The sequence below is a fragment of the Urocitellus parryii genome, chromosome 6 (assembly GCF_045843805.1).
Source record: "Urocitellus parryii isolate mUroPar1 chromosome 6, mUroPar1.hap1, whole genome shotgun sequence".
Lineage (NCBI taxonomy): Eukaryota > Metazoa > Chordata > Mammalia > Rodentia > Sciuridae > Urocitellus > Urocitellus parryii.
The window spans coordinates 101,366,028-101,390,454 of record NC_135536.1 but is presented as its reverse complement, the minus strand read 5'-3'; the positions used below and the strand labels follow the sequence as shown (position 1 = coordinate 101,390,454).

Below are 24,427 nucleotides of genomic sequence, written 5' to 3'. Positions count from 1 at the left end.
ATCGTTATCCACAGTACATGTATGAAGACATGAATTAGTGTGAATACACTTTGTATACAACTAGAGATATGAAAAATTGTGCTCTATATATGTAATAGGAATTGCAATGCATTCCATTGTCATATATTAAAAAACTGATAAAAATGATTTTAAAATATTAGAAGTGATTAGAACTTTGAGGCTGCTTGCCTTTGAATCAAAGTTTGCAGAGGATCACCTCATAAAAGTCAAAGGTTGAAAACTTTGATAAGCCCTGGGTTATTAAGAACATTCTACAGTCCACTAATGCTTGATACTGTTTAGTGCATAGAAACATATTTAGTATGAAGTTCAATTGTTATGTAAGTTTCAGATTCAGTTGCCTGTAGGGTGATTATACATGGGATCTGGGGCAATTAACTCAATGATGAGTTAAATAATAACTTCCTACTGTGTGCAGTGCATTGCTAGACCTTGTACCACATGAGAAAACTTAAGAATTATTTTTTGGCTTAAGTGTTCTTAGAATTTCAAGGTAGTTTTATCTGAATCTAAACTCACTTCTTTGCTTTATGAATTTTACCTCTCATGGATATGTTTTTTAAATTATACGTAACAGGAGTATGACATCATGGCTGTATACTAGAGATTCATGGGACACAAATACTAGAGATTCGAGTATAATATTCTGATCCGTCAAACTATACCCAACTGTGTGCAGATTCCATGTGGTGGATTCCATGGGGAAGGTGGGAGTATCGCTCATGGCCACTAGAGGGCAGGAAAGGTCAGGAACAGATGAGGAAGGCTGGGACAAGTAGGGAAAAGCTTGAACTTCCCTTGAAAGGAAGAGGACTTCCCACAACTTGAGGAAAACACAGTTCAGTCTGTGGGGCAGGAAAGTCAGCCAATGATCCAGGAGCAAAAACCATCAAATCGGTGAGAAACAGGCAGGAAATCAATAAGCCAGTCTGGAGCCCACCTATTTCCAGGTTTCCCCACTGGTGACGGCTAAATTCAAGGCCAGGTTGAAGAAGGCAGGCAGATTTCAGGGAGTTGAACAAGTCATTTGACCCTCATAGTTAGTCCTCCAACTTGGTTGAACATTATAAAATGGGCAAGAGGAACTTAAAGAGGCTAGTGTCTAAAAAGTCAAGGGAAACCTGATATCATCTTCTTTTGATATTTCTTTATATTTATTTTTTAGTTTTAGGTGGACACAATATCTTTATTTTACATATATGTGGTTCTGAGGATCGAACCCAGTGCCCTATGCATGCTAGGCGAGCACTCTACCACTGAGCCACAATCCCAGCCCCTTCTTTTGATATTGTAGCATCTCCTGTCACAGTTGCTGATTTGACACTGTAATGCTAGCACAGTTTTCTTGCTGGTACATTCCTCCTCATCATAGATTACTTTATCAGGTCTAGGTAGCTAGTTTTTACCAAGGAGGGATTCATTGAAACAAAGATATGTCATGGTTTCCCATTAAGTCATGTGATTTCAATTTTAGAAACTCTTTAATAATTTAGAATTTGTCTCTAAGCATTAAATATCTATAAAGGAAAGGCACATTGGGATACAAAGAATGAAACAGATTTCCTTAACCCCTCTCCTATGTATGTGCATTAGCATTTTTTTACACCTCCTTTCCAATTTTTACCCACACTTTAATTGCATGTGCATGCTTGTCAATCATGCAAGACTGTAGGCTCCATAGCATGAGAAACATTCTCCTACACTTAACACAGAACCTAGCTACAGAAGCCAGTCACTAACATTTATGGACCTCAAGGAATTTACAGTCCAGTTGAAGTAGTAGAGAACTGTAATACAGATGTTAAAACAGATACGGGGTGGGCTGGGGTTGTGGCTCAGAGGTAGAGTGCTCCAGCATGCTTGAGGCACTGGGTTCGATTCTCAGCACCACATAAAAATAAAAATATTGTGTCCACCTATAACTAAAAATATTTTCTAAGAAAACAGGGTAAAGTAAAAGAAAATTAACAATTTAGCCTCATCAATAAATTTTTTATTAAAATGTCACTGACCTGGGCCTCATATATAGATACGATTTCCACAAGCAGAGATGAGAAAGAAATTTTTCAGGAAGAGGAATAGAGCGAGTTCAAGAGGGTAAAATAAAGAACTTGTTTTAGCCTTTAGAGAGGCTATGTTAATAGATAAGACTGCAAAGTAGATTGGAAAAACAAATGCAGAGGGCTTAGAATCCTATGGTAAGGAATTTATAGTTTTTCCTCTGCACCAGCATTTTTGAAATGTGTTTCTTACCATATACCTGTAATCTATCCCATAGACAAGTAAATTTGTATACTGCTGCATGCTTTATTTTTTATAATATCACAGTGCACACTAGTAAATCAAAGCTCTTAAAAGTCCTGCAGGAAATAAACTTTTGAACTTGGTTTAACCAATGGTATCCCAATTTTATGACCACCTTTGAACTCTTAATACCCGGCAGATTTATTATTCCTCAGAGCACCCTTGGGAAGATATGTTTATGTAATAGCAAGTCTTTAATTCTGTAATAGCAAGTCATCTTTTTAAAAGAGGGTTGCCATACTAGAAGAATATATTTTTCTTTTATGATTTAAACTAGAAAGAAAACCAAATATATAGATACTTGACCACTTTTGATTTTTTTTTAAGGACTCTGTTCTGTGTTATCTTTAACTATCTTAATTTACATTGTGTGTTATCTTAAAACCACCAACTCCATTTGGAAGTAGGCAAGGTTAAAAAAAAAAAAAAAAAGATATTTGAGTGGCCTGGTCACTTATCTTCAGCTGTTACCAATCATTGTTTACTTATCCCTGATTTCTCCAAGAATTGCCTAGAGATGTGGTTCCAAAGTGTGGCTAGACAGCTGCACTGATAACACCTGAGAGTGTAAATTCTTGGTTCTACCCCGGATCTACTGAATCAGAAACTCTGGGTGTGGGGCCCAGTGCTCTGTCTTTAAAAAGCCTCTCGGGTGACTCAGACAGTGAAGTCTGAGAACTGCTGCATGGACTAACCTGTATCTCAAAGCTCAGCGTTACCCAGTAGTAGGATCTCTGTGTCTATTTTCCATCAAGAATGAGTATTTTATTTCTGAAAGGAAGGACCCTGTCCCATTAATCAGTTATCCAGCTGGGAGCCTACTGTTCCAGGCTGCTTTCTTCTGCTCCCATAGCTTCATTTATCCATTTGAAGTTTATCTTTGCACACTTCTTTGTTTCAAAAATCAGTGTCTGAAATTTTACACATCTCTACTCCTTGGTTTCTCAGAACTGAGGTCACTATATCTTTTACAGTGGTGGCAGACATCTGTGAATTTAGTTTCTCGTTTAAACTGCAGAGATGACCTCCCAGAGAATATTAGCTTCCATCTCTTCAAAAGTTTTCTCTAGTAGCTAGGCAGACACTGCTGGGGGGGAATGGGGGAGGAACAGTATTGTAATTTATTAGATCTCAGAAATATGAATCTATTTTCAATCAAGAATGAATATTTTTCTTTCTGAAAGGAAGGGCCTTATGCCTCTTATCAGTTATCTAGCAGTTATTTCCTGAGTGAATTTTAACTTCATACATGTGGTCCTCTTGTTATTTTCCTTTGTTTAGAAATGAAATTTGAAACAATGGGATGAGCCCCTCCCTTTGTCAGGGGGGAGAGGAAAGTTGAAATAAATGCAAACTCTTTCTCTTCTTTTATAGTCATCTAGTTTAGGTGCAAATGATATAAATTGCTTCTAACAGTATATTAGAAATATTAAACTTTAATTTCTAATAATTTACAAAATTCTAATCATATTCGCTACAACTTCTGTTTCCTATAATTCCTCATCAGCTTCCAATTCCTTCTTTTCTGTAGCATATTTTAAATATGGTTTATATTTTTAAATCCTCATGGTAAATTACAAAAGAAACTGTAAAGCCCATAAAGATGAAGTTGTCAAGGTAACTCATCTGTTTTCACAAGTCTGTGGTGATTAGGAAGTGGAGAACTCCCAAGAAAGTGAACTTCACAGGAAGGCAGCTCCAGCTAAAGCTGATACAGAAGTGCCTCTCCTCACTCCCGCCCACCTCCTTCTATGAAGTGAAAGCCCTTTAAAGATTCGAGGGTTGCAAAGGAGTGTAGAATATTCGGATTCAATTTTCAATAGTGTGAAGCTATCGTCAAAGAACCAAGTACAGTTTGTGTCTCAGAGTCAAATCTACCCGATAAACTGGCAGTTGAACAAAAATTACATGTTTGGGACATTGAATGTTCTCTTTAAGCAAAGACATCCAGTTTCTAATTACACTATGATCTTACAGCCAGGGATCAGTTTAAAAAGTGTAGCCAATGTGTTCCCCTTGACATACAAAATGATTGAATCAATATGTTTTGAACCTCTAGAGAAATGTTTAAAATAAGCAGATATCAGTATAAAGCAAGTCAACAAATAAGCAGCAAAGTAGAAGTTGTACAGATAATTTTTTAAGAAATTTTTTTGTAGTTGTAGATGGACAACATGACTTTATTTTATTTGTTTTTATTTTTATATGATGCTGAGGATCAAACCCAGTGCCTCACACGTGTGAGGCAAGCGCTCTGCCACTGAGCTACAACCCTGTTCAGATAGTTTTATTTAATGAGATTGATTTACCTTAACAAGTTACATTAAAAATAATTTTCATAATTATTTTTTCCATTTATAATATTGAGTGTGTAGTATGAATCCATGTGGTATGGACTTTCAGAGAAAAGATGTTCATTTAAAACAACAGTTTTTACCTGAGCAGGATTGTGCACCCTTATAGTCCCAGCAACTCAGGAGGCCGAATGAAGCAGGAGGATCATTTGAGCCCAGGAGGTCAAGCCTGGGCAACATAATGAGACCCCCATCTCAAAAAAAAAAAAAAAAAATAGGTCTTATAGAATTTTGAAAGCAGTAAGTATATGGTCTCTTACTTTAAAAATACTATAAATAAATAGCTGGTATACATCTGTACTCCCAGAAACTGAGGAGGCTGAGGCAGGAGGATTGCAAGTTCAAGGCCTACCTGGGCAACTTTTGAGACTCTCTAAGCAACTTGGTGAGTCCTTGTCTCAAAATAAAAAGGGACTGGGGATATTGCTCAGTGGTAAAGCACCCGGGTTCAATCTCTAGAACAGAAAAGAAAACAAAACTATAAATGATCCATTCATGTAAATTCTGTTTATCTTTTTCAGAGATTTATAGATGTACAGGTGTGAATATTCTGTTAAAATAGTGGGTTTTCTTATATTCAAGTGAAGAAAACATTTAACTTCTTATAAATAGTCAAAAAAAAGTTTAAACTTACAAAGAGGTTCTCAGTTTCACTTTTAATATCTCAGCTTCTGAGTTTTTAATTCTATTCTGGTCGTTTATGAAATAATAACCTGAAATATCTCTTGATCTCTTGGCTTAATTTAAATAACATGATTAACAATAACTTGAATATATTTATGGCTTCTAATTTATTCAGTTTCTTTTTTATTGCCTGCCCCAGTTCTTTGTTATTTTTAGAATTAATATGTTGTAGAGAAATCACAACTTTTGCTCAGAGAATTTGAGTGTGTTTGTACAAAGACAATGTTATTAGCACTAATTAATATATTAATGCAAATGCCAGCCTCTTGATCTTCCTGATATCTTTGAAAGAGAAGCTAGCTTAAATTTCCTTTTTTTTTTTCTTTTTCTTTTTCTTTTTTTTTTTTTTGTACTGAGGATTGAACCTAGGGCTGCTTAACCACTGAGCAACATCCTCAGCCCTTTTTGTTTATATTTTATTTAGAGAGAGAATCTCACTGAGTTGCTAAGTGTGTCGTTAAGTTGCTGAGGCTGGCTTTGAACTCACAATTCTCCTGCCTCAACCTCCCAAGCTGCTGGGATTATAGGCATGTGTCACCGTGCCTGACAAGGTAGCTTAAATTTATATTTGCTAACTATGTTTGACATCAAATTGATCACTGAGATATTTTGATTTCAGGTTAAATTTATCTTGAAAATATATGCAGAATGCAAATGACAAACATAAGTTTATTGAGTGATATTTATAATGTGAAAGATTAGAAATAATATAAATATCTGTTAATAGGGAGCTAATTAAATAAATTTTGGTAGTTTTCACAACATCATAACATACAATCTAAATTAGGTGAAATATCTCTGAATGTGTGGATAGTGGACAAAGTCTTAGAGATAAGGGCAAATGGAAAAAATGCAAGACTAGAGTTCCATCTTGTTAACTGCAACATGTTATTTGCATCGTGTATATGGTTTTTATTCTTTTAATGTGTCCTTTCACATTATGTAATAGTTACTTATATAAAATAGTGAATAAATGCTAAAACTGGACTTAAGGAATATATCACCAATATTGACTAAGTTGTTTTAAATTTTAAAAAAATGTGGTCTCTTATGATTTATTGAGCTACCATGGCCTCAAGTTACTTTTATCCCAGCTCTTTCAATATAGCCCATTAGAGAAGTTTCAAAAGGGAAATGGGAGAAAATGTGATTCAGAAGAGTCAAATGCTTTTAATGTGTCAAAGTGATATAATACAAAAATTAAGTAACTAGAACCCTACCCATCCCAAATTGGTTGTTATTGTTGTTGTTCTGATATTCATTCTGGTATAGAATAAGAAAAAAAAAATTCCTGTTAAAATCATTGGTAAACAAAGTCACCATTATTTCAGTTACTCCCTGGCCCTCATCAAAGAATGGTAATAGTATTAAAAATATGGTTTTACCAAAACAAAATGTTTAGAACAAGAAGAACCTACTATAAAATACTTGATTCTGTTAAAATGTAGAGGTGCTATAACATTCAAAGTATCAGATTCTTTGGGAGTCTAGAAAACCTAATGGTGCTTCTCCCTTGGAAATGCCATAGGAAGCCCACAACTGCTAACTCATAATTTTGGTGCAAAAGCAAACAGTTCCAGCAAGGTCTCAAAAAAAAAAAAAAAAAAAACTCATTGTAACTTATTAAAATGATATATGGTGCAAAGTATCAGTTTAAAGCTTTTGACTAATCCAAGTAAAGGAATATGAATATGAAGGGATTGTAAATAAGGAAATGTCCATTACTAAACCGTCAACTTGTATATGTAAAATAGAGTAATTCATTGACTTGTTTTGGTATTTTGTGTGCCTAAGATATCTGTTTTAAAATGTGGTTTTTTTGTTTTGTTTTGTTTTGTGTTGTTTTTTGAGCCTAAGGTTTCTTATAAGTATATAAGTGATTGTTTATTGCTTCAACTGCTTAAATAAGATATTTTCTAGCATTTGACTATCAGGAGTATACCCTTGTGATAACTACATTTTAGATTTTAAGCCTTAGCTCCCACTAGAAGTTGTTTCCTCACCAGATATAATGGATAAAACTTTATGTCCCTTAATCCATCCTTCCATCTACCCATTTTCCCAGTACATACTTATTGAATGCCAGCAAAATTTAAATGTCACTTTTGTTTTTCTTTGAATCATCGTCTATGAAATGGTAGAGTTGAAGAATTAAAATCCTCAATGATACTTGTAAATATATTTTTAAAGAAATAGCAAATTACATTCAAAATAATCCATGGTAGTATATGTGCAGTAATTCAAATCAATTTGTTTTTATCTTTAACAAACTTTCATAAGAATCTAAACTTAAACACCAGTGTTGATTAAAAGGAGTAGTGGGATTTGTGAAGCTAGTTATAGTTTACCAAAACAAGTACTGAAAATGTCCATTTTAAACTAAAATGTTTCCCATCCATTGTTGTAATTAACATCATGAATGGAGAGTGCTCTTTCTCCTGAAGTGAGAAAATAAATTGGTTTGAATGACATTTTCACTCATAAAAAAAAAATATCCAGCACACTATATATCTGAAATGCTAGAGTCTGTAATGGTGTCCCTACTCCCTCTTCCCTGGGTCAATCTGTGGCTATTTCAAACAGATATATACAGAAAAACAAGTGTGGATGGAGACAGAAGATGAATTGATGAGAATTTTTGAAACAGACAAGTTGGTTTATAATGATACTTTGAGGACTGTGTTATGATATGCTTCTTTCCTTTTTCTCTTCCTTTTCTTTTCTTATGCTGGGGATTGTACCAGGGCCTTGGGCATGTTAAACATATGCTGTGCCACTTTATTCCAGTTTTTATCACAATATACTTCATAAATCTGATCTTTAAGAAGCTATTAGTAAATAAGTGAATACAATAAAAAATAGTAAACTCTCAACTGGGATGACTAAAGAATAAAATATTTTGGTTAATTGAATTATCTACCTAGGTTTAGGGTTAACCAGGTTAAAAAAAAAAAGACTTTTTTTTTTTTCTTCTTCAGTTTTAGTGAAGAACCTTGGCTTTAGGAAACACATCTGATAATTTGTGACCTTATGTGATTAAAAAGTATGTTTATCGTTAAATATCACAAGAGTAACACAGGCATGGAACAGGGTTTCTCAACTTGTGCACTATTGAAAATCTGAGTCAGATAATTTTTTGTTGGGGAAGCTGACTTGTGCACTGATCTTGTTTTTAGCAAGATCCCTGGCTTCTACCCACTGGATGTTGGTAACATCACTTCTCCAGTTGTGACAACCAAAAATATCTTCTGGCATTGCCAAATGTCCCCTGAGTGACAAAATCATCCCTGGCTGAGAACCACTGCTATTGAAATTGTAAGACAGAATGTCTCAACCAACGTACAAAAGATTCTTTAAAAAAAAAAAATAACAGCTCTATTGAGATAAAATTCATCCATTTAAAGTAGATAATTCAATGTTTTTGAGTATTTTCACAATGTTGTGCAGCCATCAGCATAATCAATTTTAGAACATTTTCATCACCCCAGAAAGAAAACCCATAACCATTAGCTGTCGCTCCCTATTTCCTTCCCTTCCCTCAGTCCTAGGCAACCACCAAACACTTTCTGTCTTTATGGATTTGTCTATTCTAGACGCTTCACATAAATGAAATTATGTAACATGCAGTCTTTGACTGCTTCTTTCACTTACCATAATATTTTTCAAGTTTCATCCACATTATATCAAATAGCAATATTTCATTCCTATTTTACTATTGAATATTACATAGTATGAATGTACTACATTTTATTTATCCACTTATCAGTTGACTGACATTTGGGTTGTTTCCATTTTTTGGCTATTATAAATAATGCTATGAAGAACATTTGAGTACAAGTTCTTGGGCCAACATATGTTTTCATTTCTCTTGTGTATATATTTAGGAGTGGAATTGCTGGGTCATACAGCAATTCTGTTCAGCCTTTTGTAGAACTGCCAGACTGTTTTCTAAAGTGGATGCACTATCTTATATTTCTTTCTTTTTTTTTTTTTTAGAGGGAGGGAGAGAGAGAAAATTTTAATATTTATTTTCCAGTTTTCGGCAGACACAACATCTTTGTTTGTATGTGGTGCTGAGGATGGAACCCGGGCCACACGCATGCCAGGAGAGCGCGCTACCACTTGAGCCACATCCCCAGCCCACTATCTTATATTTCTATCAGCTTGAATGAGGGTTGCAAGTTCTCCCCATGGATATTGGCCTGTCTTTGTAAGAATTTCTCTCCTAGTAGCTATGAAGTAGAATGTCATTGGGATTTTGTTTGCATTTCACTGAAGATCAATGATATTGAACATCTTTTCATGAGCTTATTGTGCTTTGTTCCTTAAAATCTCATAACTTATACACTTGCCTTATGGCTTCAGTTTCCATTGCAGAGACAATGCTGGGTCACCGAGGACAGAAAGAAAACTTGTCCCATCTTCCTAAGAAGTCCCATTTTTATTCCTCCATGTTGTATTTGTTAAAAAAAAAAAACAATAACAACAACAAAAATAGAACAAAAAATCCCACACAGTAAAAATTTTCTTGTCTCAAGTGCCTCTAGGTATATAAAAATGCATTTAAAATATTTTGGGGGGGCTGGGTTTATAGCTCAGAGGTAGAGTGCTAGCCTAGCATGTATGAGGCACTGGGTTTGATCCTCAGCACCATATAAAAATAAATAAATAAAATAAAGTCATTATGCCTATCTACAACTAAAGAAAAATATTAATTTTTTTTGCCAACACATTATCTTCCTTTTTTAAAACAAATGAGTCCTGTAATGAGTTTCCTAGCATTTTGTAAAACAAAATGATCCTCAAAATATTTTCCAATCTAAAAAAATGAGCATGTACGGTCTGAGAAGGAGATGAAGAATATGAAACTGGGAAGTACCCTGGGAAGTTTGGGAAATATGGTTGCTATAAATATAGGACAATTAGAGACTCTTTTTCCATTGACAAAGTAAAAGTTATAGGTTTAAATTCATTCCTATGAAGGCAAGTCAGTCTGTGATGTTCATTAATGTTTCCCTCGCCAACCAATTGTTCCAAATTCTGAATATCAAGCATTTCTTTGCAAGAGTTATTTCCTACATTTGAACTGTATTACTTCAGAAAGCAAATTTGCATTTAGTAAAATATAAGTTACTTAAGAATGCTTGAAAATGTGAGAATTTAGAATGCCAGGTAGTTTTAAACAGAACCATGTGGCGTAGGCACAGTTTGGTCAGTAAATAATACTTTAAAAAATATTTTAATGACACGAATTTCAAGGTAAAATACTTTTTAGAACATAAAAAGAGAAAAATCCAAAGTCTTTTTTTTTTGGTAAAAAGTTCAATTAGAATTTCAAAAGCTCTAACTTCAGAAAGATAAACTGTTATTAACTTTGAGAAGCTGAATATTCTGCTTTAAGAGAATACAATACAATAAAAAAATCAGAATATTAAAAAAACAGTAGAATGAATCAGGCATAATTTTCCTGTGTTCTTTTGTAAATACATAACCAGTGAAATTCCACATCATGTTACAACCACAAGAATGGGATCCTAATTAGAATAAGTTATACTTCATATATGTATAATATGTCAAAATTCACTCTACTGTCATGTATATTTTAAAAGAACAATGTTTTTAAAATGTTAAAAAAAATACCATTCTCAGATAAAGTTTATCAGGGTCCTTAGAAGAAATGAATGATTGCAGGACAGGGCTAAAGAGAGTATATGCTGACCATGGAGCATCTTAGGGTGCCAAAAGGTTGGGAAGTGCTAAAAAATGATGAGGATAGGGGCTGGAGCTGTGGCTCAGTGGTAGTACACTTGCCTGGCATGTGTGAGGCACTGAGTTCGATTCTCAGCACCATGTATAAATAAATAAAATAAAGGTCTATCAACAACTAAAAAAAAAAGATGAGGATATATCAGAAATACACAAGTACTAACTTGAAGTAACTCACAATGGCCATATCTAGGACAACTTGATTAACAAAATAAGTGGCAATAATAGATTATATTTCAAAGGATAAAATAAATATTAATAAATCTATACTGATTTAAATTAGTAATTAAATATGTAAATGAGAGAAAGGGAGAAGTTCTTTAATTTAGCAGAATTCCAGTTAGCTAATGAAAAAAGGAATAGTGGAAATGGTTGAAATAGATAGAACATCACCATTTGGTGGACACCACAGTAATTATTATACACAAGATCATTAAGAGATGTTAAGGTTTGTGGGGGAAAGTATGATAACAAATGAGATGTTTACACAGCTGTGAAGAATTTTTCCCACAAGATGCTATTAATTACAAAGGGAAATGTTAACTTTTGAAAAACCTAGCAGACAATACCTTAATCAAATGATCAAAGTTAGTATTATCAGTGGGACATATTGCCTCATGTGCCTTCTGATGTAATGCACTAAGAAGAACATAAACATTTTATGATATTCTTGCAAAAAGTGCATAATTTAAATTGAGCCACAAAGGAGTATTAAATGAACTCAAATTGAGGGCCCTTCTATACTATACAGTACTATAATACTCTTCAAAAATGGCAAGATTATGAACGACAAAAAAGACTGAAGTATTTTCAGATTAAAAGAAACTAAGGAAACAGGACAACTAAATGCAATATGTGATTCTGAATTGGATCCTGGATTAAAATTAGTGGGACAATTTGTGAAAATTGAATAAGTTTTATAGAGTAGTGAATGGCATTTCTGGTTCTGACCATTATATCACAGTTAAGCTACCAACATTTGTGGAAGCTGGGTAAAAAGTGTATGGAAATTCTTAGCATTATTTTTGCAACTTTATATAAATCTGAAATTATTTCAAAATGAAAAATATTTAATTTGTTTTTATTTTAGTTTCCTTTTTTCTGTCTTATTTTGGGTTAATCAGGTACTTATTATATTTCATTTCTTCCTTTGACTCTTTAACTCTGTAATCAATTAATGATTAACTTACCTAAATCATACTACTTAATATAAAATTTAAGATGATCTTACAAAAATATAGATCAGTTTATCCACCTATATTTTGTATAGTATTATCATTTGTATTACATCTAGGTATATTTTAAACCCACAATATGTGATATAGGTTTTCTGTAAATAACAATTTGTTCTTTAAGAGATTGAGAAGATTGTTGTTGTTGCTGTTTTTAATTTACATTTCTCCCTTTAGATCTGAATTTCTGTCTGGTGCCATTTATTTTCCACCTAAGAAAATTCCTCTAGCATGTTATGCTCATGACAAAAGTCTCTTTATATTCTTTTCATTTAAAAAAACTTTTTTTTAGATACAGAATTATAGGTATCTTTTTTTAAAATTTCAGCACTTAATAGATGTCAATCTATTGTCTTCTGGCTTCCATTGTTTTGGATGAGGAGTTATCCATCCCTTATTGTTCCCCTGTGTATAATGTGTTATTTTTATCTGGCTACTTCCAAGATTTTCTCTTTATCCTTCAGCATTTAATAACAATGTACCTATTCATGTTTTCTTATATTTATACTACTTCAGTTCATTGAGTTTCTTAAATATCTAAGCTTGGGTTTTTTTAAATATGGGAAAATGTTGCCTGTTTTCTTTCTTTCCTTTTTTTAAAGAATATTTTTATGTCTTACTCCTCCTTGCCACTGCCCTTTTTCTGGGATTCCTGTTGCATACACATTACACTATTTTAAATTTTTTTCATAAATCCTCTTTATTTTCCATTTTGGGTGAGGTTTTTTTTTTTTTTTGATACATCTTTAAGTTCATGGAACTTTTCTTCATTCATCTTTAATTATATGTTAAACCTATCTACTGTTTTTTTATTTCATGTATGTATTTTTCAGTACTAAAATATACATTTCTTCATTTTAATAGTTTTCTTTTTGTTTTATTAGATTGTGTATCTGTTCATTCATTATGACCTCATTTTCCTTTTAAGTCCTTAATATCCTTATAATAGCTGATTTAATTTGTCTGTCTGCTCATGCCAAGGTCTGAGTCATCTTGTGGTTGATTTCTATTGATTACTTTTTCTCTTGATACTAGGTCATATTCCTTTACTTGAGATATTGCCACATTTTTTTATTATATACTGGACGATATATAATAAAGACGGTGAATTTTGTTATCTTTCCCTGAAGACAAGATTTTTGTTCTGGCAAATTAACTTAGCTGAACTCCAAATGCAGTCACCCCTTTGGTGGACGTTGACTAAAACCTGTGTTCAGTCCTTTCAGCCTTGCAGCTGTTACCTTTCACTTGTGTGGTTCAGGAATAAACTAGGGATTTGGGTACAGTTTATACATAGATATGAAGGGCTCTTGTGACTTCTTCTTTCCTGGAATTATTTTTCTCACTTCTAGTTTAGCTGTTAATCCCAAATTTGTTCTTCTGACTCCTCAAACCAGTTAACATTGTAGATTTCTGCTTAAGTTCTAAGCACCTCACACCATATGGACTGTGAAGTTCTACCAGGTGACAAGCAATATAAATATGAAGTCTGCCTACTGCAGTTTGTTCTTTGAAGGATTGACATTCCATTCCCACCCCTGCCACCCAAGTTTCTGCTTGTTTTGGGTCATTCTATCATGCTTTCAAATAGTTGTTTTTGTTTGAGCATATAATTATCTGTAGAAGGGTTAATTTAATATATGCTGCTCTGTGATGACCAGAAGTTGTACCGCATAACTTTTAATTTTCAGTTCTCCATTGATGCTACATAGGATTAAACAACTAGAACAACAACAAAAACACCACATTTTCTTTGAATGTGGCAATATCTCAACAAAGCCTTCTAAAAGAATTAAACATATTACTGATCTTTTTTTTTCTTTCTTCTCTAGACAAGAGATGATTTCCTAGGTCAAGTGGATGTTCCTCTTTATCCATTGCCGGTTAGTATAGGTGTCCATGATTTGGGGTTTTGTGTTTATTATTTTTAACTTAATAAATACTTATAATATACACAATATATAACAGGTAACGTTATAATTAATGTGACTATGAATTTCTTTTATTTCTTGAGTGTATTATTTTCTGAAAATTTATCTCAAATTTTCATTTCAATTTTCTCTTTAGTATTTCCTTATATGAATCCTAATTAGAAGTAGAGCACCATTGAAGTTTGTTGGCATCATGAAATCATGTTTAAGGAAAAGCAATTTGGAAATATCCTGTGGAATAATTAGAGTACAGAAAGCCCTAGGTTCACAGAAGGAAACTAAGATACTTTACAACAATGTAAACCTGAAACACTGAGCATCTGGACTCAGAATATAGCAATGGAGGAAAACAGATTTAGGAAACCAAGTGTCTGATATGGAGGTTGGAGGGGAAGCAAAAAAATAAAGAGAATACAGGTTGAACTCAAAGATAGGAATAGTATCTAGAATAGAAAAGAGAGGAGAAATAGTCGTTTTATTTTGAAATACAAGGAATTTGTTATTGGACATGGTGAATTTCAGTAGAAAACAGGAAATGTAAAGTTTAAATTGGACTGCTAATAGAAATATAAAAATAGGACTGGGGTTGTGGCTCAGTGGTAGAGCGCTCGCTTTGCACATGTGAGGCTCTGGGTTCAATCCTCAGCACCACATAAAAAAATAAAAATAAAGATATTGTGTCCATCTACAACTAAAAAAATTAAAAAGAAATATAAAAATAAACTATGTAGAGAAAAGGGACTGAAAGGATTGAGGGTTCTCACTGTCCAGGTAATAGCAAAATCTGAGCTTAATTAGCTCTCCAAATAAGAGAGAGAGAGCAGGAAGAGACCACCCCAAACTGAAAATTAGTTAATGTGGGTGGGTAAGAAGAAAGAGAGAAGACAGACAAGAGGAAAATGCAAAAGAACCAAATAAAATGGTCTCATGAGAACTTAAAAGGAGTTTTGAGTTTGAGTTTTGGATGGAGGGGGTAGTTAACAATGCAAAACAGCAGAATAGGCAAGGGTAATGAAAACAAAGGGCTGTAGAACTTTGAAATAGAGAAAGGAAATTCTTTACTCTGTCAATTATTTGAGATAAATATTGGCTTTCGACAACTTTTAGAGATCATATCTTTCAAAAGTGTGTTTAATCCAGTCTGACTTTCCAGGCTGTTTATTCTTTAGTTCTGGAATTGTCTCTGTGATCTAGCCAAGTCAACCTGCCGACATGGTACCCATTCCCTATTCCTACTGGGTGCCCGCCTTCCAACCACTCTGTCATGCTGCCCCACTGCTCCTCTTCTGCTCTGCATTGGGCTCCGTAGCCCACCTGCCCAGCCAATGTTAGGCTGAGTTGTGATGCTGGCTGTAATTCCCATCATGCAGGAAGGTGAAAACACTGTCAAATTACAAATGTAACCGTTTAATAAACAAAAACTACTTTTTCTCGCTCTTAACTATGCCTGAGGTCACACTTCATGAATTTTCTTGAAAAGTACATAGTATTTTTGTGTTATAGATATATCTTGAAAACTAACTGTTTTATTCTAGACAGAAAATCCAAGAATGGAGAGACCATACACGTTTAAGGACTTTGTTCTTCACCCAAGAAGGTCGGTAAATATAAATTTATAGCATAAGTTTTTTTTTTTAATCTCTGTTAAACCTTACAGTGGACTTTTTGAAAATTTAGGATTTAAACCCTTATAATTTTATATTAATAGTATTGAAAGCATTATTATCATTTCTGATTTAAAAGTATTATATGCACATTACAAAATTTTTTGAAGATATAGAAAAGTAATCACATCCCTTTGGGAAATATTTGTTCTAATATTTTTCTGACTTGAAGGCTGAAATTTGGCATTTTATTATATTTTATATCTTACAGCACATGTAATTTTTGTCATACTATGTTTTAAAAGCATGCACAAAGCCAGTTTCAGGAAAAAAACTATATTTTGCTTAGGTTAATTTTTAAAAAGTATTTTAGAAGACTCAAGTATTTAGGGAAAATAGCATGAATGAACACAAATTTAAAATAGCATATTCTTAATTCCATTTTTCTAACCTGAATTGCTTGATTTTTGTCAAAATTTTAAATTTTATGCTGTAAATAAACCCCCTTTTGATCTTCTGTACCACATACTCAAGAAAACCCAGTTAAAACATGTGTGTGGATTTACTGTCAAAAAGGTCAAAGTATACCAGATAAAGGACATCTGTGAAAACAACAGTATTTAGCTTGTTTTTTAAACTAGAAAATGCATTTGAAAAAATGCTTTATTGAAACATAGTAAAAGTTTGCATTTGAAATGGTTAAATTACTTTTCATAATATAAATATTAAAATAAGAGAGAGTGCTCTAATACTGCTGATTTTTACTCTGTAAGTCACATATTTAATTTCTATAGAAGTATAGAATATAAATTTCTTCCTCTAATTTTGGGACCAGTTGTAACTTATTTGAAAGTTCTTCTTGTTTGATTGCCCTAGTTGCCTACTTTTCAATGTGTCAGATGTTTTTTAGTATTTTTTTCTTTAAACAAAATCATATCTTCTGTATATATTGGATATGATTGCAAGCCCAGAAGAAATTTATTCAAATAGAAAATGTCCTACATTTGTTTGAGTCCTTATCATTTGTTTGGTAAGTCAAATCCATGGTTTGGTTTTATTTTTTGGTTGGAAACACATGAAGCACAATTATAGAGAAGTTTTTCAACAAAACATTGTCTAAGTACATTTTCTGTATCCATCATTTATAGCAGCAAGTCAGAGTGTCCACACCCCCTTTAACTATAAATGCACAAGCCATGTTCGTGGCCTTGGGAAGAAGAGTAAGAAATTTTACTGATCACTTCAGAGAAGAACACTTAATTTACCAAATCCATGAGAAGTGTTCAGAGAACAACTAAAAAGATTAGGAGAGACACAGGACTGGAGGGAGAGGGTATATAATCTCTCAAAGATGGAATAAAGAATTTGGACTCTTATCTAGAAAAACAGGATAATTTGTTACATAACTGATACCTGTGAAAATCACCAAATATATATATATATGTGTATGTGTGTGTGTGTGTGTGTGTGTGTGTGTGTGTGTGTGTATAACTGTATAGTATAGAGAGCAAGGATTGACAAGGTTTTCTTAAGTAAATCTTAGCATACTGGAATTGTGAAACTAGATAGTGTTAAGTCTCACATTCAAAACTTCCCAATATGTGCAAAATAAAGCCTAAAGTTCTCTTATATTGCATGACCTTATCATCTGAACCATTCCTGCCTCCCACACTCTTTTTGTATCCTGTAATCCAGCCAAGTTCAGTTACTGCCTTTTCCTGAATTTTAGCCCAGGTTTCCCATCTATTTCCTGGTTCTTGATCCTCCTCTCCATTCCAGAGGCCATTGCCTCCACTGCCCCAAATCAAAATCCTTCGCACTCAGCAATTTAGCAAAGCCCCAAGCAACTCAGCAAGACCCTGTCTCTCTTCCCCCACCCCTTTCAATGCTTTATTAACTCAATTACTCAATACAATTTTACTCTACAGGTTCTTTTAAGACCCTGTCTCTAATAAAATATTTTTTTAAATTCCTGGGGATGTGGCCTGGTGGTTTTAAGTGTCCCTGGGTTCAATCCCTAATATATATATATATTATATATTCTTCCCAATCTTTCAGCCTCAACTGAAATGCCAATTTCACCAATTTCACTTTGAACTTCTCTCTACTCTTCCACTGAAACCTCCTTAGCATCTTTTATAACATAACAGTTATTCGTTTGTGTGTTTCCTTTTTTCCACCATCTCTTCCTTTCCTAGATATCTCCTGCATTAGAACGTGCCTTTGAATATCCTCTGGTAAATCCCCTAAAAGCCAGTAGGTATTCAATAGATTCATTAAATGAATGCTTTTTTCCTTAGTGTTGAAGTTTTGTGAATACTTCTTTTCTTTTCTACAGTCCCAAGTCAAGAGTTAAAGGTTATCTGAGATTAAAAATGACTTATCTACCTAAAACCAGTGGCTCAGAAGAAGATAATGCAGAACAGGCTGAGGAATTAGAGGTGAGATTTTATAAATATTTGGTTAAACTAAATACATATAAATATATCTGATTTCTTATTTTAATATACCCTAAAGAAAAATAATTTATTCAATGAAATTAATGTGTGCAATTACCATTTTTTTTATTTATCTGGATTATTTATTTCACCTAAGCATTCATTAACAATTTATTTCTTCTAAGGATACTTCAGTAGAATGAATGGCTATTATCAATAGTCTTCTTAAAGGTTAGGGAGTAGAGAATACAATGTTTATAAATGAAAAACATTTACTGTAACTGTCACGAACTTTCTAGTTTTTCAGTTTTCTAAAACCATGACATATTCTCCTTTAAGAACATAATTTAGTATTTGTAAGTTAAACATATGCACATTTTGGAAAGACTCTTAGCTAATAAGGAACTCTCTTATGAAAGACATGTAATTCTGTTACTTTTCTTATTATGGTGGGGGACATCATGCGGGAAATAGAGTCAGGGGAGAAATCAGCGACATAATAAAAAGGTATGTTTATTTGAGGCAAGTGGAATTTAACTGTTTTCATGGATGAAAAGAAAGTCCAAGTCAAGAATGTGGATAGAGCTACATGCCTCTGGGGCTAATGAAGAGATGCAGAATATGTATTTGGAACAGAAGGGGATTTGGAGACGGGAACCCCAGTGGCAAGCTCTGCCACTAATCAGCCTCATGATCCTATGAGGAGCTGACCTTCTCTGACTCTTGGGTTCCTCATTCACAGAGTTATATCAGCTAACCCCTAGAGTTTCTTTCAGTAGAAAAATTCATGATTTGAAAAGAGGACCAAAAAACACCTGCTCCTTGAGGTCCATTTGAAAGGCACAATCCATCAAAAGGTGACATCATTCATTCAACATATACAGAAAACACATGGTAAATTGCTTCAGAAGTTTCTTTTTCCTTCCTCAGTCGTCACCTCTTTGTATGAGGTTCTGCTTTGGTCTCTGTAAGAACTGTGAAGCAGAGGGGCCTCCCCAAGGGCTGGGCTCTACCTGATGTGCTCTTGAGTAGGCAATGAATTTGCAATAACGTTTTCTGGGAATATTTTGAATGCAGTCATGAGATTTGCTTTTCAGGGGGAATGTATAATTATAGAAGGAGAGAAATTTTTTTCTTTACATCATAAATCAAATCCCTAGTTTGGTGATCAAAAAATTTGTTATTTTCTCAAGTCTATATTCATTTATTTGATATATTTTTCCCATTTTTCTCTGATTTTTCATAGAATAATTATTTTTAAAGTTTTCAAGGTATTTGTTGGTTAGACATTTGTCTACCTGCCATTTGGGTACCCAGGGCATCTTGCATGATGGAATTCTGTTTGAAATAGAGGATGTCTGCTGTAAAGAAAGAAAATTATTTAGTAACTTAAAAAGATTAATAACATTTCATTATTTAGTAACCTATTCCAAGTTTTGGCCACACACACATATCATATAGGTACCCTGTTCACAGTTCTGTTCTGTTTCATCTTGTGGTCTCATGTCTCAGTGTTTGAATTCCCTCAGAAGGCACCTTGTAATTCAGGAGGTGTGAGCATGTAGTTTATTTATGAAAACCCCTAGGAATTCAAACACATGAATCTGTGCTTATTTATCTTCTGTGTAGCTAGTGTCCAGAGAAGTCTTGCCTAGTTCTTTGAAATCTAGTTTGTGACTGGATATATGAAATTCTACTATTTGAAGACAACAATTGAAATTTTGAAAAGTGGCTCTCTCTTAAGGCAGTTTGTAATCCTTAGTAAAGCATGAGTGTAACGGGTAATTAACATTTGATTTGTACTCTTTGTGCAATTTAAGAGTTACTTATATTTTAAGAAGATTGATGTAGAACTTTTGTCTGTCTCTGAATGCTTTTTTTTTGACCCGCTTTGACTCTGCTAAATTTTAGGCAATTGCATATAGCCTTGAGGCTACTAATTAAGTAAAGTTCATTGATTCTTAGAAAATTAGTTTATGGAGAATAGATGATAATACATGTTTAATAGAGAGGCATTCTATCTAGAAAATAAAATCTCAGTCATTGTAAATGGTATTTGAATGTACAACTATACTTCCTCAAACTTGAAATAGATTTTTTAAAGGCCCTACTCAATTTTTTTTCATTTTCTTCTTGAATTTACTATAATATAAAGTAGATCTGAGAAATCTTAGCTGTGTACGTGCATGCACATGTGTGTGTGTATTGAAACAAAGAAATCACAGCTTTTAAAGAAATATTCTTTTGGTATTGTTTTCCTAATTTTGAATGTTTTTATGATTATTTTCAGCAGTAGTAAGATCCCTTTTATTAATAAATGTAATCTTAAAGGAAAGTTAATAATTGACTACATTCAACAAAAAAATCTTGATAACCTTTCTTTCAGAAGAATGAAATATAATACAACTCACATGCCTTTTTGTTTTGTTTTGTTTAAACTGGGTATTGAATCCTGGGATGCTTTGCCACTGGGCCACATCCCTACACTTTTTTTTTTTGGGGGGGGGGGATGGTACCAGGAATGTGGCTCAGTGGTTGAGAGCCCCTGAATTCCCCAGCCCTATTTTGTATTTTGTTTAGAGACAGGGTCTCACTGGGTTGCTTACCACCTCACTTTTGCTGAGGCTGGCTTTGAACTTGCAATCCTCTTACCGCAAATCTCCCAAATTGCTGGGATTACAGGCATGCACCACCCAGTGTAGATCATTTGTTGTTGTTGTTGTTTGTTTGTTTGCTTTTGAGACAGGGTCTCATTAAGTTTCTTAGGATCTTGCTAAGTTTCTGAGGCTTTCCTGCAACTTGTGACCCTCTGCCTCAACTTTCCTAATTGCTGGGATTATAGTCATGCACCACTGTGCCTAACAGCTCACGTATCTTTGAAATGAAGACCAGAGTATTAAAATAGAATTCTGTATTCACAAGACTAATATATCCTATATCCTCATCATGTAAGGGAAAAGAGAGTGAAAAGGAAGATAAATACAGATGAAATGACAAAGTAAGAGTTTGGAGGGGAGAAAGAAAATAGAATTTGGGCAACAAAAAGAAAAAAAACTAAAGACTTATCAGTTCCCAGAGAAGAAATAAAATAAAAAATTAAATAGAAAAGAGAAAGAAACTGAGTAAATTTTGTTTTCCAACCAGATTCCTTTTCCCAAAATTATTCTTTCTGTCTTCTCTCCTTACCCCTCAGTCCATAATCCTCCCACCCAGTAGACAGTAGATCAACCATCCTGTAGAAACCCCTTTTTCTTCCTGCTGCCAAAAATTATTCCTTTCCTTCCCAGCTCTTCTCCTTGACCTCCTTTTCAGGCTCAGTCTTCCAAGGTAGAAAAATTCTCTCCCTGCTTCTAAGCCCTCATCTGCCTAGCACACAACAATTTTTCACCACTGTGAAAAACTGGATCTCCAGTGCCTACAACATAAACTGTGCATATGTTAAAGAACTTATTCTTTGACTATTACCTTAGTACTAAAATGTTTTCTGATTTGTATTTATTTTTACCTTGATTTGGTAGTTTTTTTTTTGTTTTGTTTTGTTTTGCCATGTACATCTTTAGGGGTTTTATAGCCAAATTTATAGATAATCTCTTTTTATTCCTTCTTGGTTTGATGTCATGTCTAACATATTACTCCATCTGAGCTGGGCTGGTGCACACCTGTAGTCACAACTGCTCAGGAGGCCTAGGCAGGAGGATCATTTAAGGAGTTCAAGGCCAGCCTGGGCAACATAGCAAGACTCAAGAAATTTCATTTCATTTCATTCACCTTGCTGTGTTGCCCAAGCAAACTCCTGGACTCAAGCAGTCCTACTACCCAGCCTCCTGAGTGCTTGGGGCTGCAGGTACACACCATCATGCCCAGCTACTCTGTAACTTAACCTCATTAAGGTGTGAAGTATGGATCCAAATTAGGTTTTTTATTCAAATAAGTACCCATTTTCAAAGCAGCCTGCCTATTTTCTCACAGATTTGTAATGTCTTTGTCATATGCTAAGTTCTTATAAGTTTGGGTTTCTTTCCAGGCTTTCTAATCCATTCTCTTGAGCCATCTGCACACACCAGTACCACACAGCCCTTATAGTGCATAACATTTTCCCTAGCAGGGTTCATCTCCACTCACTGCTTTTCTTTTTCAGAATGATGCTGGTTATTCTTCCTTGTTCATGTTTCTATTTGAATTTGTGAATTGGTTGTCTTGTTATTTTTTTTAATATGTAATGTAGTTTTACCAGAATTTTGGCAAACTTACAGATTAACTATGTCTTTTCATTCATTTAGGTCTTTTGAGTCCTTTTAGGAGCATTTTAAAGTTTCTTTACTTGTTTTCTTTTTTCAATCTTAAATGCTTTCCTAACCACATTGGTGTTTAATAAACCTTTATGTGCTGCCTTTTGTGTTATGAGGTTTTTCATATGAAAACTTGTCATTAGCTCTTATAACTCTTTTTAATGAACCCTTTACTTTTATACCCTATTTAAGGCTTTGTATGTATTTTGTCTCTTGCAAGTCTCAGAGTGAACATATTTCCAAGGTTTGTTTTTTTTTTTAACTTAATTTTCTTTAACTGCTTTATGACCTGACCAAAACCCTTTTCCTGGTCCAAAAGAAAAACAGAAAAATCAGACGAGAATCAGAATGACTTTTCAATCCATACACAGTTCACTGTAGCAGTTATTTCTCAAGCATTCACCCTTCTCTATCATGTCTGTATATATTTGACCTTTATCTAATGATTTTTTCATGTCTTGGATATTGATTTCCATTGTAAGCAAGGTGCTTTCCCTGTGGGAGAGACCATGACCAGCACCACACTTCCTGACCTTCATTTAGTTGCTTATGATTTAGAGAGTAGCCTAAGATTGCACTAGTTTAAACTATGCTTCTCAGTTTCTCAGTGCTTTCCAATGTTACATCAGTGTTTATTTATTTAAAAGGGTGTGTTTTGTCCTTTTATTCTATTAGATATGTTTTTAAACTTTTTTGAAAATTTTTTTAAACATTTTCAAACAATTGAAGTGGTTATTTTGCAGAGAAAGTCTTTATTATTATTATTATAAAATATTCATATTATGGTCTTAAAAGTTAAGGATGTGCTAATTCCATTTATGTAGTATAATTTCTGAAATTGAATACACTAACTCTCTTAAAATTTCCTCTGGCATATAATTGATAAAGTTAGAAAAATGGAGCAGACACACCTAATTGTTTCCACTCTGTTTTTCAGCCTGGCTGGGTTGTTTTGGACCAACCAGATGCTGCTTGCCACTTGCAGCAGCAACAAGAACCTTCTCCTCTACCTCCAGGATGGGAAGAGAGGCAGGATGTCCTTGGAAGGACCTACTATGTAAACCATGAATCTAGAAGAACACAGTGGAAAAGACCAACCCCTCAGTATGTGCAGAGGCTTTCACATGTGTAATCTGGATACATTTTAACCACTTTCATTTTGAAGTTATGTCTTGAATGGATTCATGGTGGTTTAGGGATCCATAAACTGGAAGAAGACTAGGATTTTTATGGCCCAGGGGTTTAAAAAAATGCTTTCTCAGCTATTTAAAAAAAAAAAAGAAAAAGATTTGAGGGCTGGAGTAGTGGCTCCATGGTAGAGTGCTTGCCTGGCATGAGGGAGGCCCAGAGTTTTATCCACAACACCACATATAAATAAAATAAAAGATCCATTGATAACTAAAAATATATATATATGTATATACATATATATATGATTTTATAATATTTAGAATTATTTAAATCATAAATACTACCATTTCAATAGCTTTAATTATAATAAATTTTTAATTATTATATAGCAACAAAGGATCTTTTGAGACTGATTTAAAATATCTTGGAAACATTTTGTGGTTTGTTATTAAAATATAATAAAATGTTATTTTCTGTAGTCCTTTTTTTTTTTAAAGAATGTTTATTTATTTATTTATAGTTGTAGTTGGACACAATACCCCTATTTCGTTTGTTTTTATGTGGTGCTGAGGATTGAACCCAGTGCCTCACACATGCAAGGCAGGTGCTCTATCACTGAGCTCCAGCTCCAGCCCCTGTAGTACCCTTTTTTAAAAAAATAAGTGATTTATAC

General features: G+C 33.8%; 1 protein-coding gene across 2 annotated transcripts in view; it reads left to right on the top strand.

The window, feature by feature from the left end:
- The window catches only part of Nedd4 (NEDD4 E3 ubiquitin protein ligase), a 121,613-nt gene that overhangs the window by 65,030 nt on the left and 32,156 nt on the right, over positions 1 to 24,427 (top strand). For both annotated transcript variants that reach the window (XM_026413407.2, XM_026413408.2), the window contains 4 exons: positions 14,194 to 14,244; positions 15,828 to 15,889; positions 18,235 to 18,337; positions 23,561 to 23,727. In XM_026413407.2, coding sequence (XP_026269192.2) covers positions 14,194 to 14,244; positions 15,828 to 15,889; positions 18,235 to 18,337; positions 23,561 to 23,727 — 383 coding nt within the window. The remainder of the gene's footprint in view (positions 1 to 14,193; positions 14,245 to 15,827; positions 15,890 to 18,234; positions 18,338 to 23,560; positions 23,728 to 24,427) is intronic.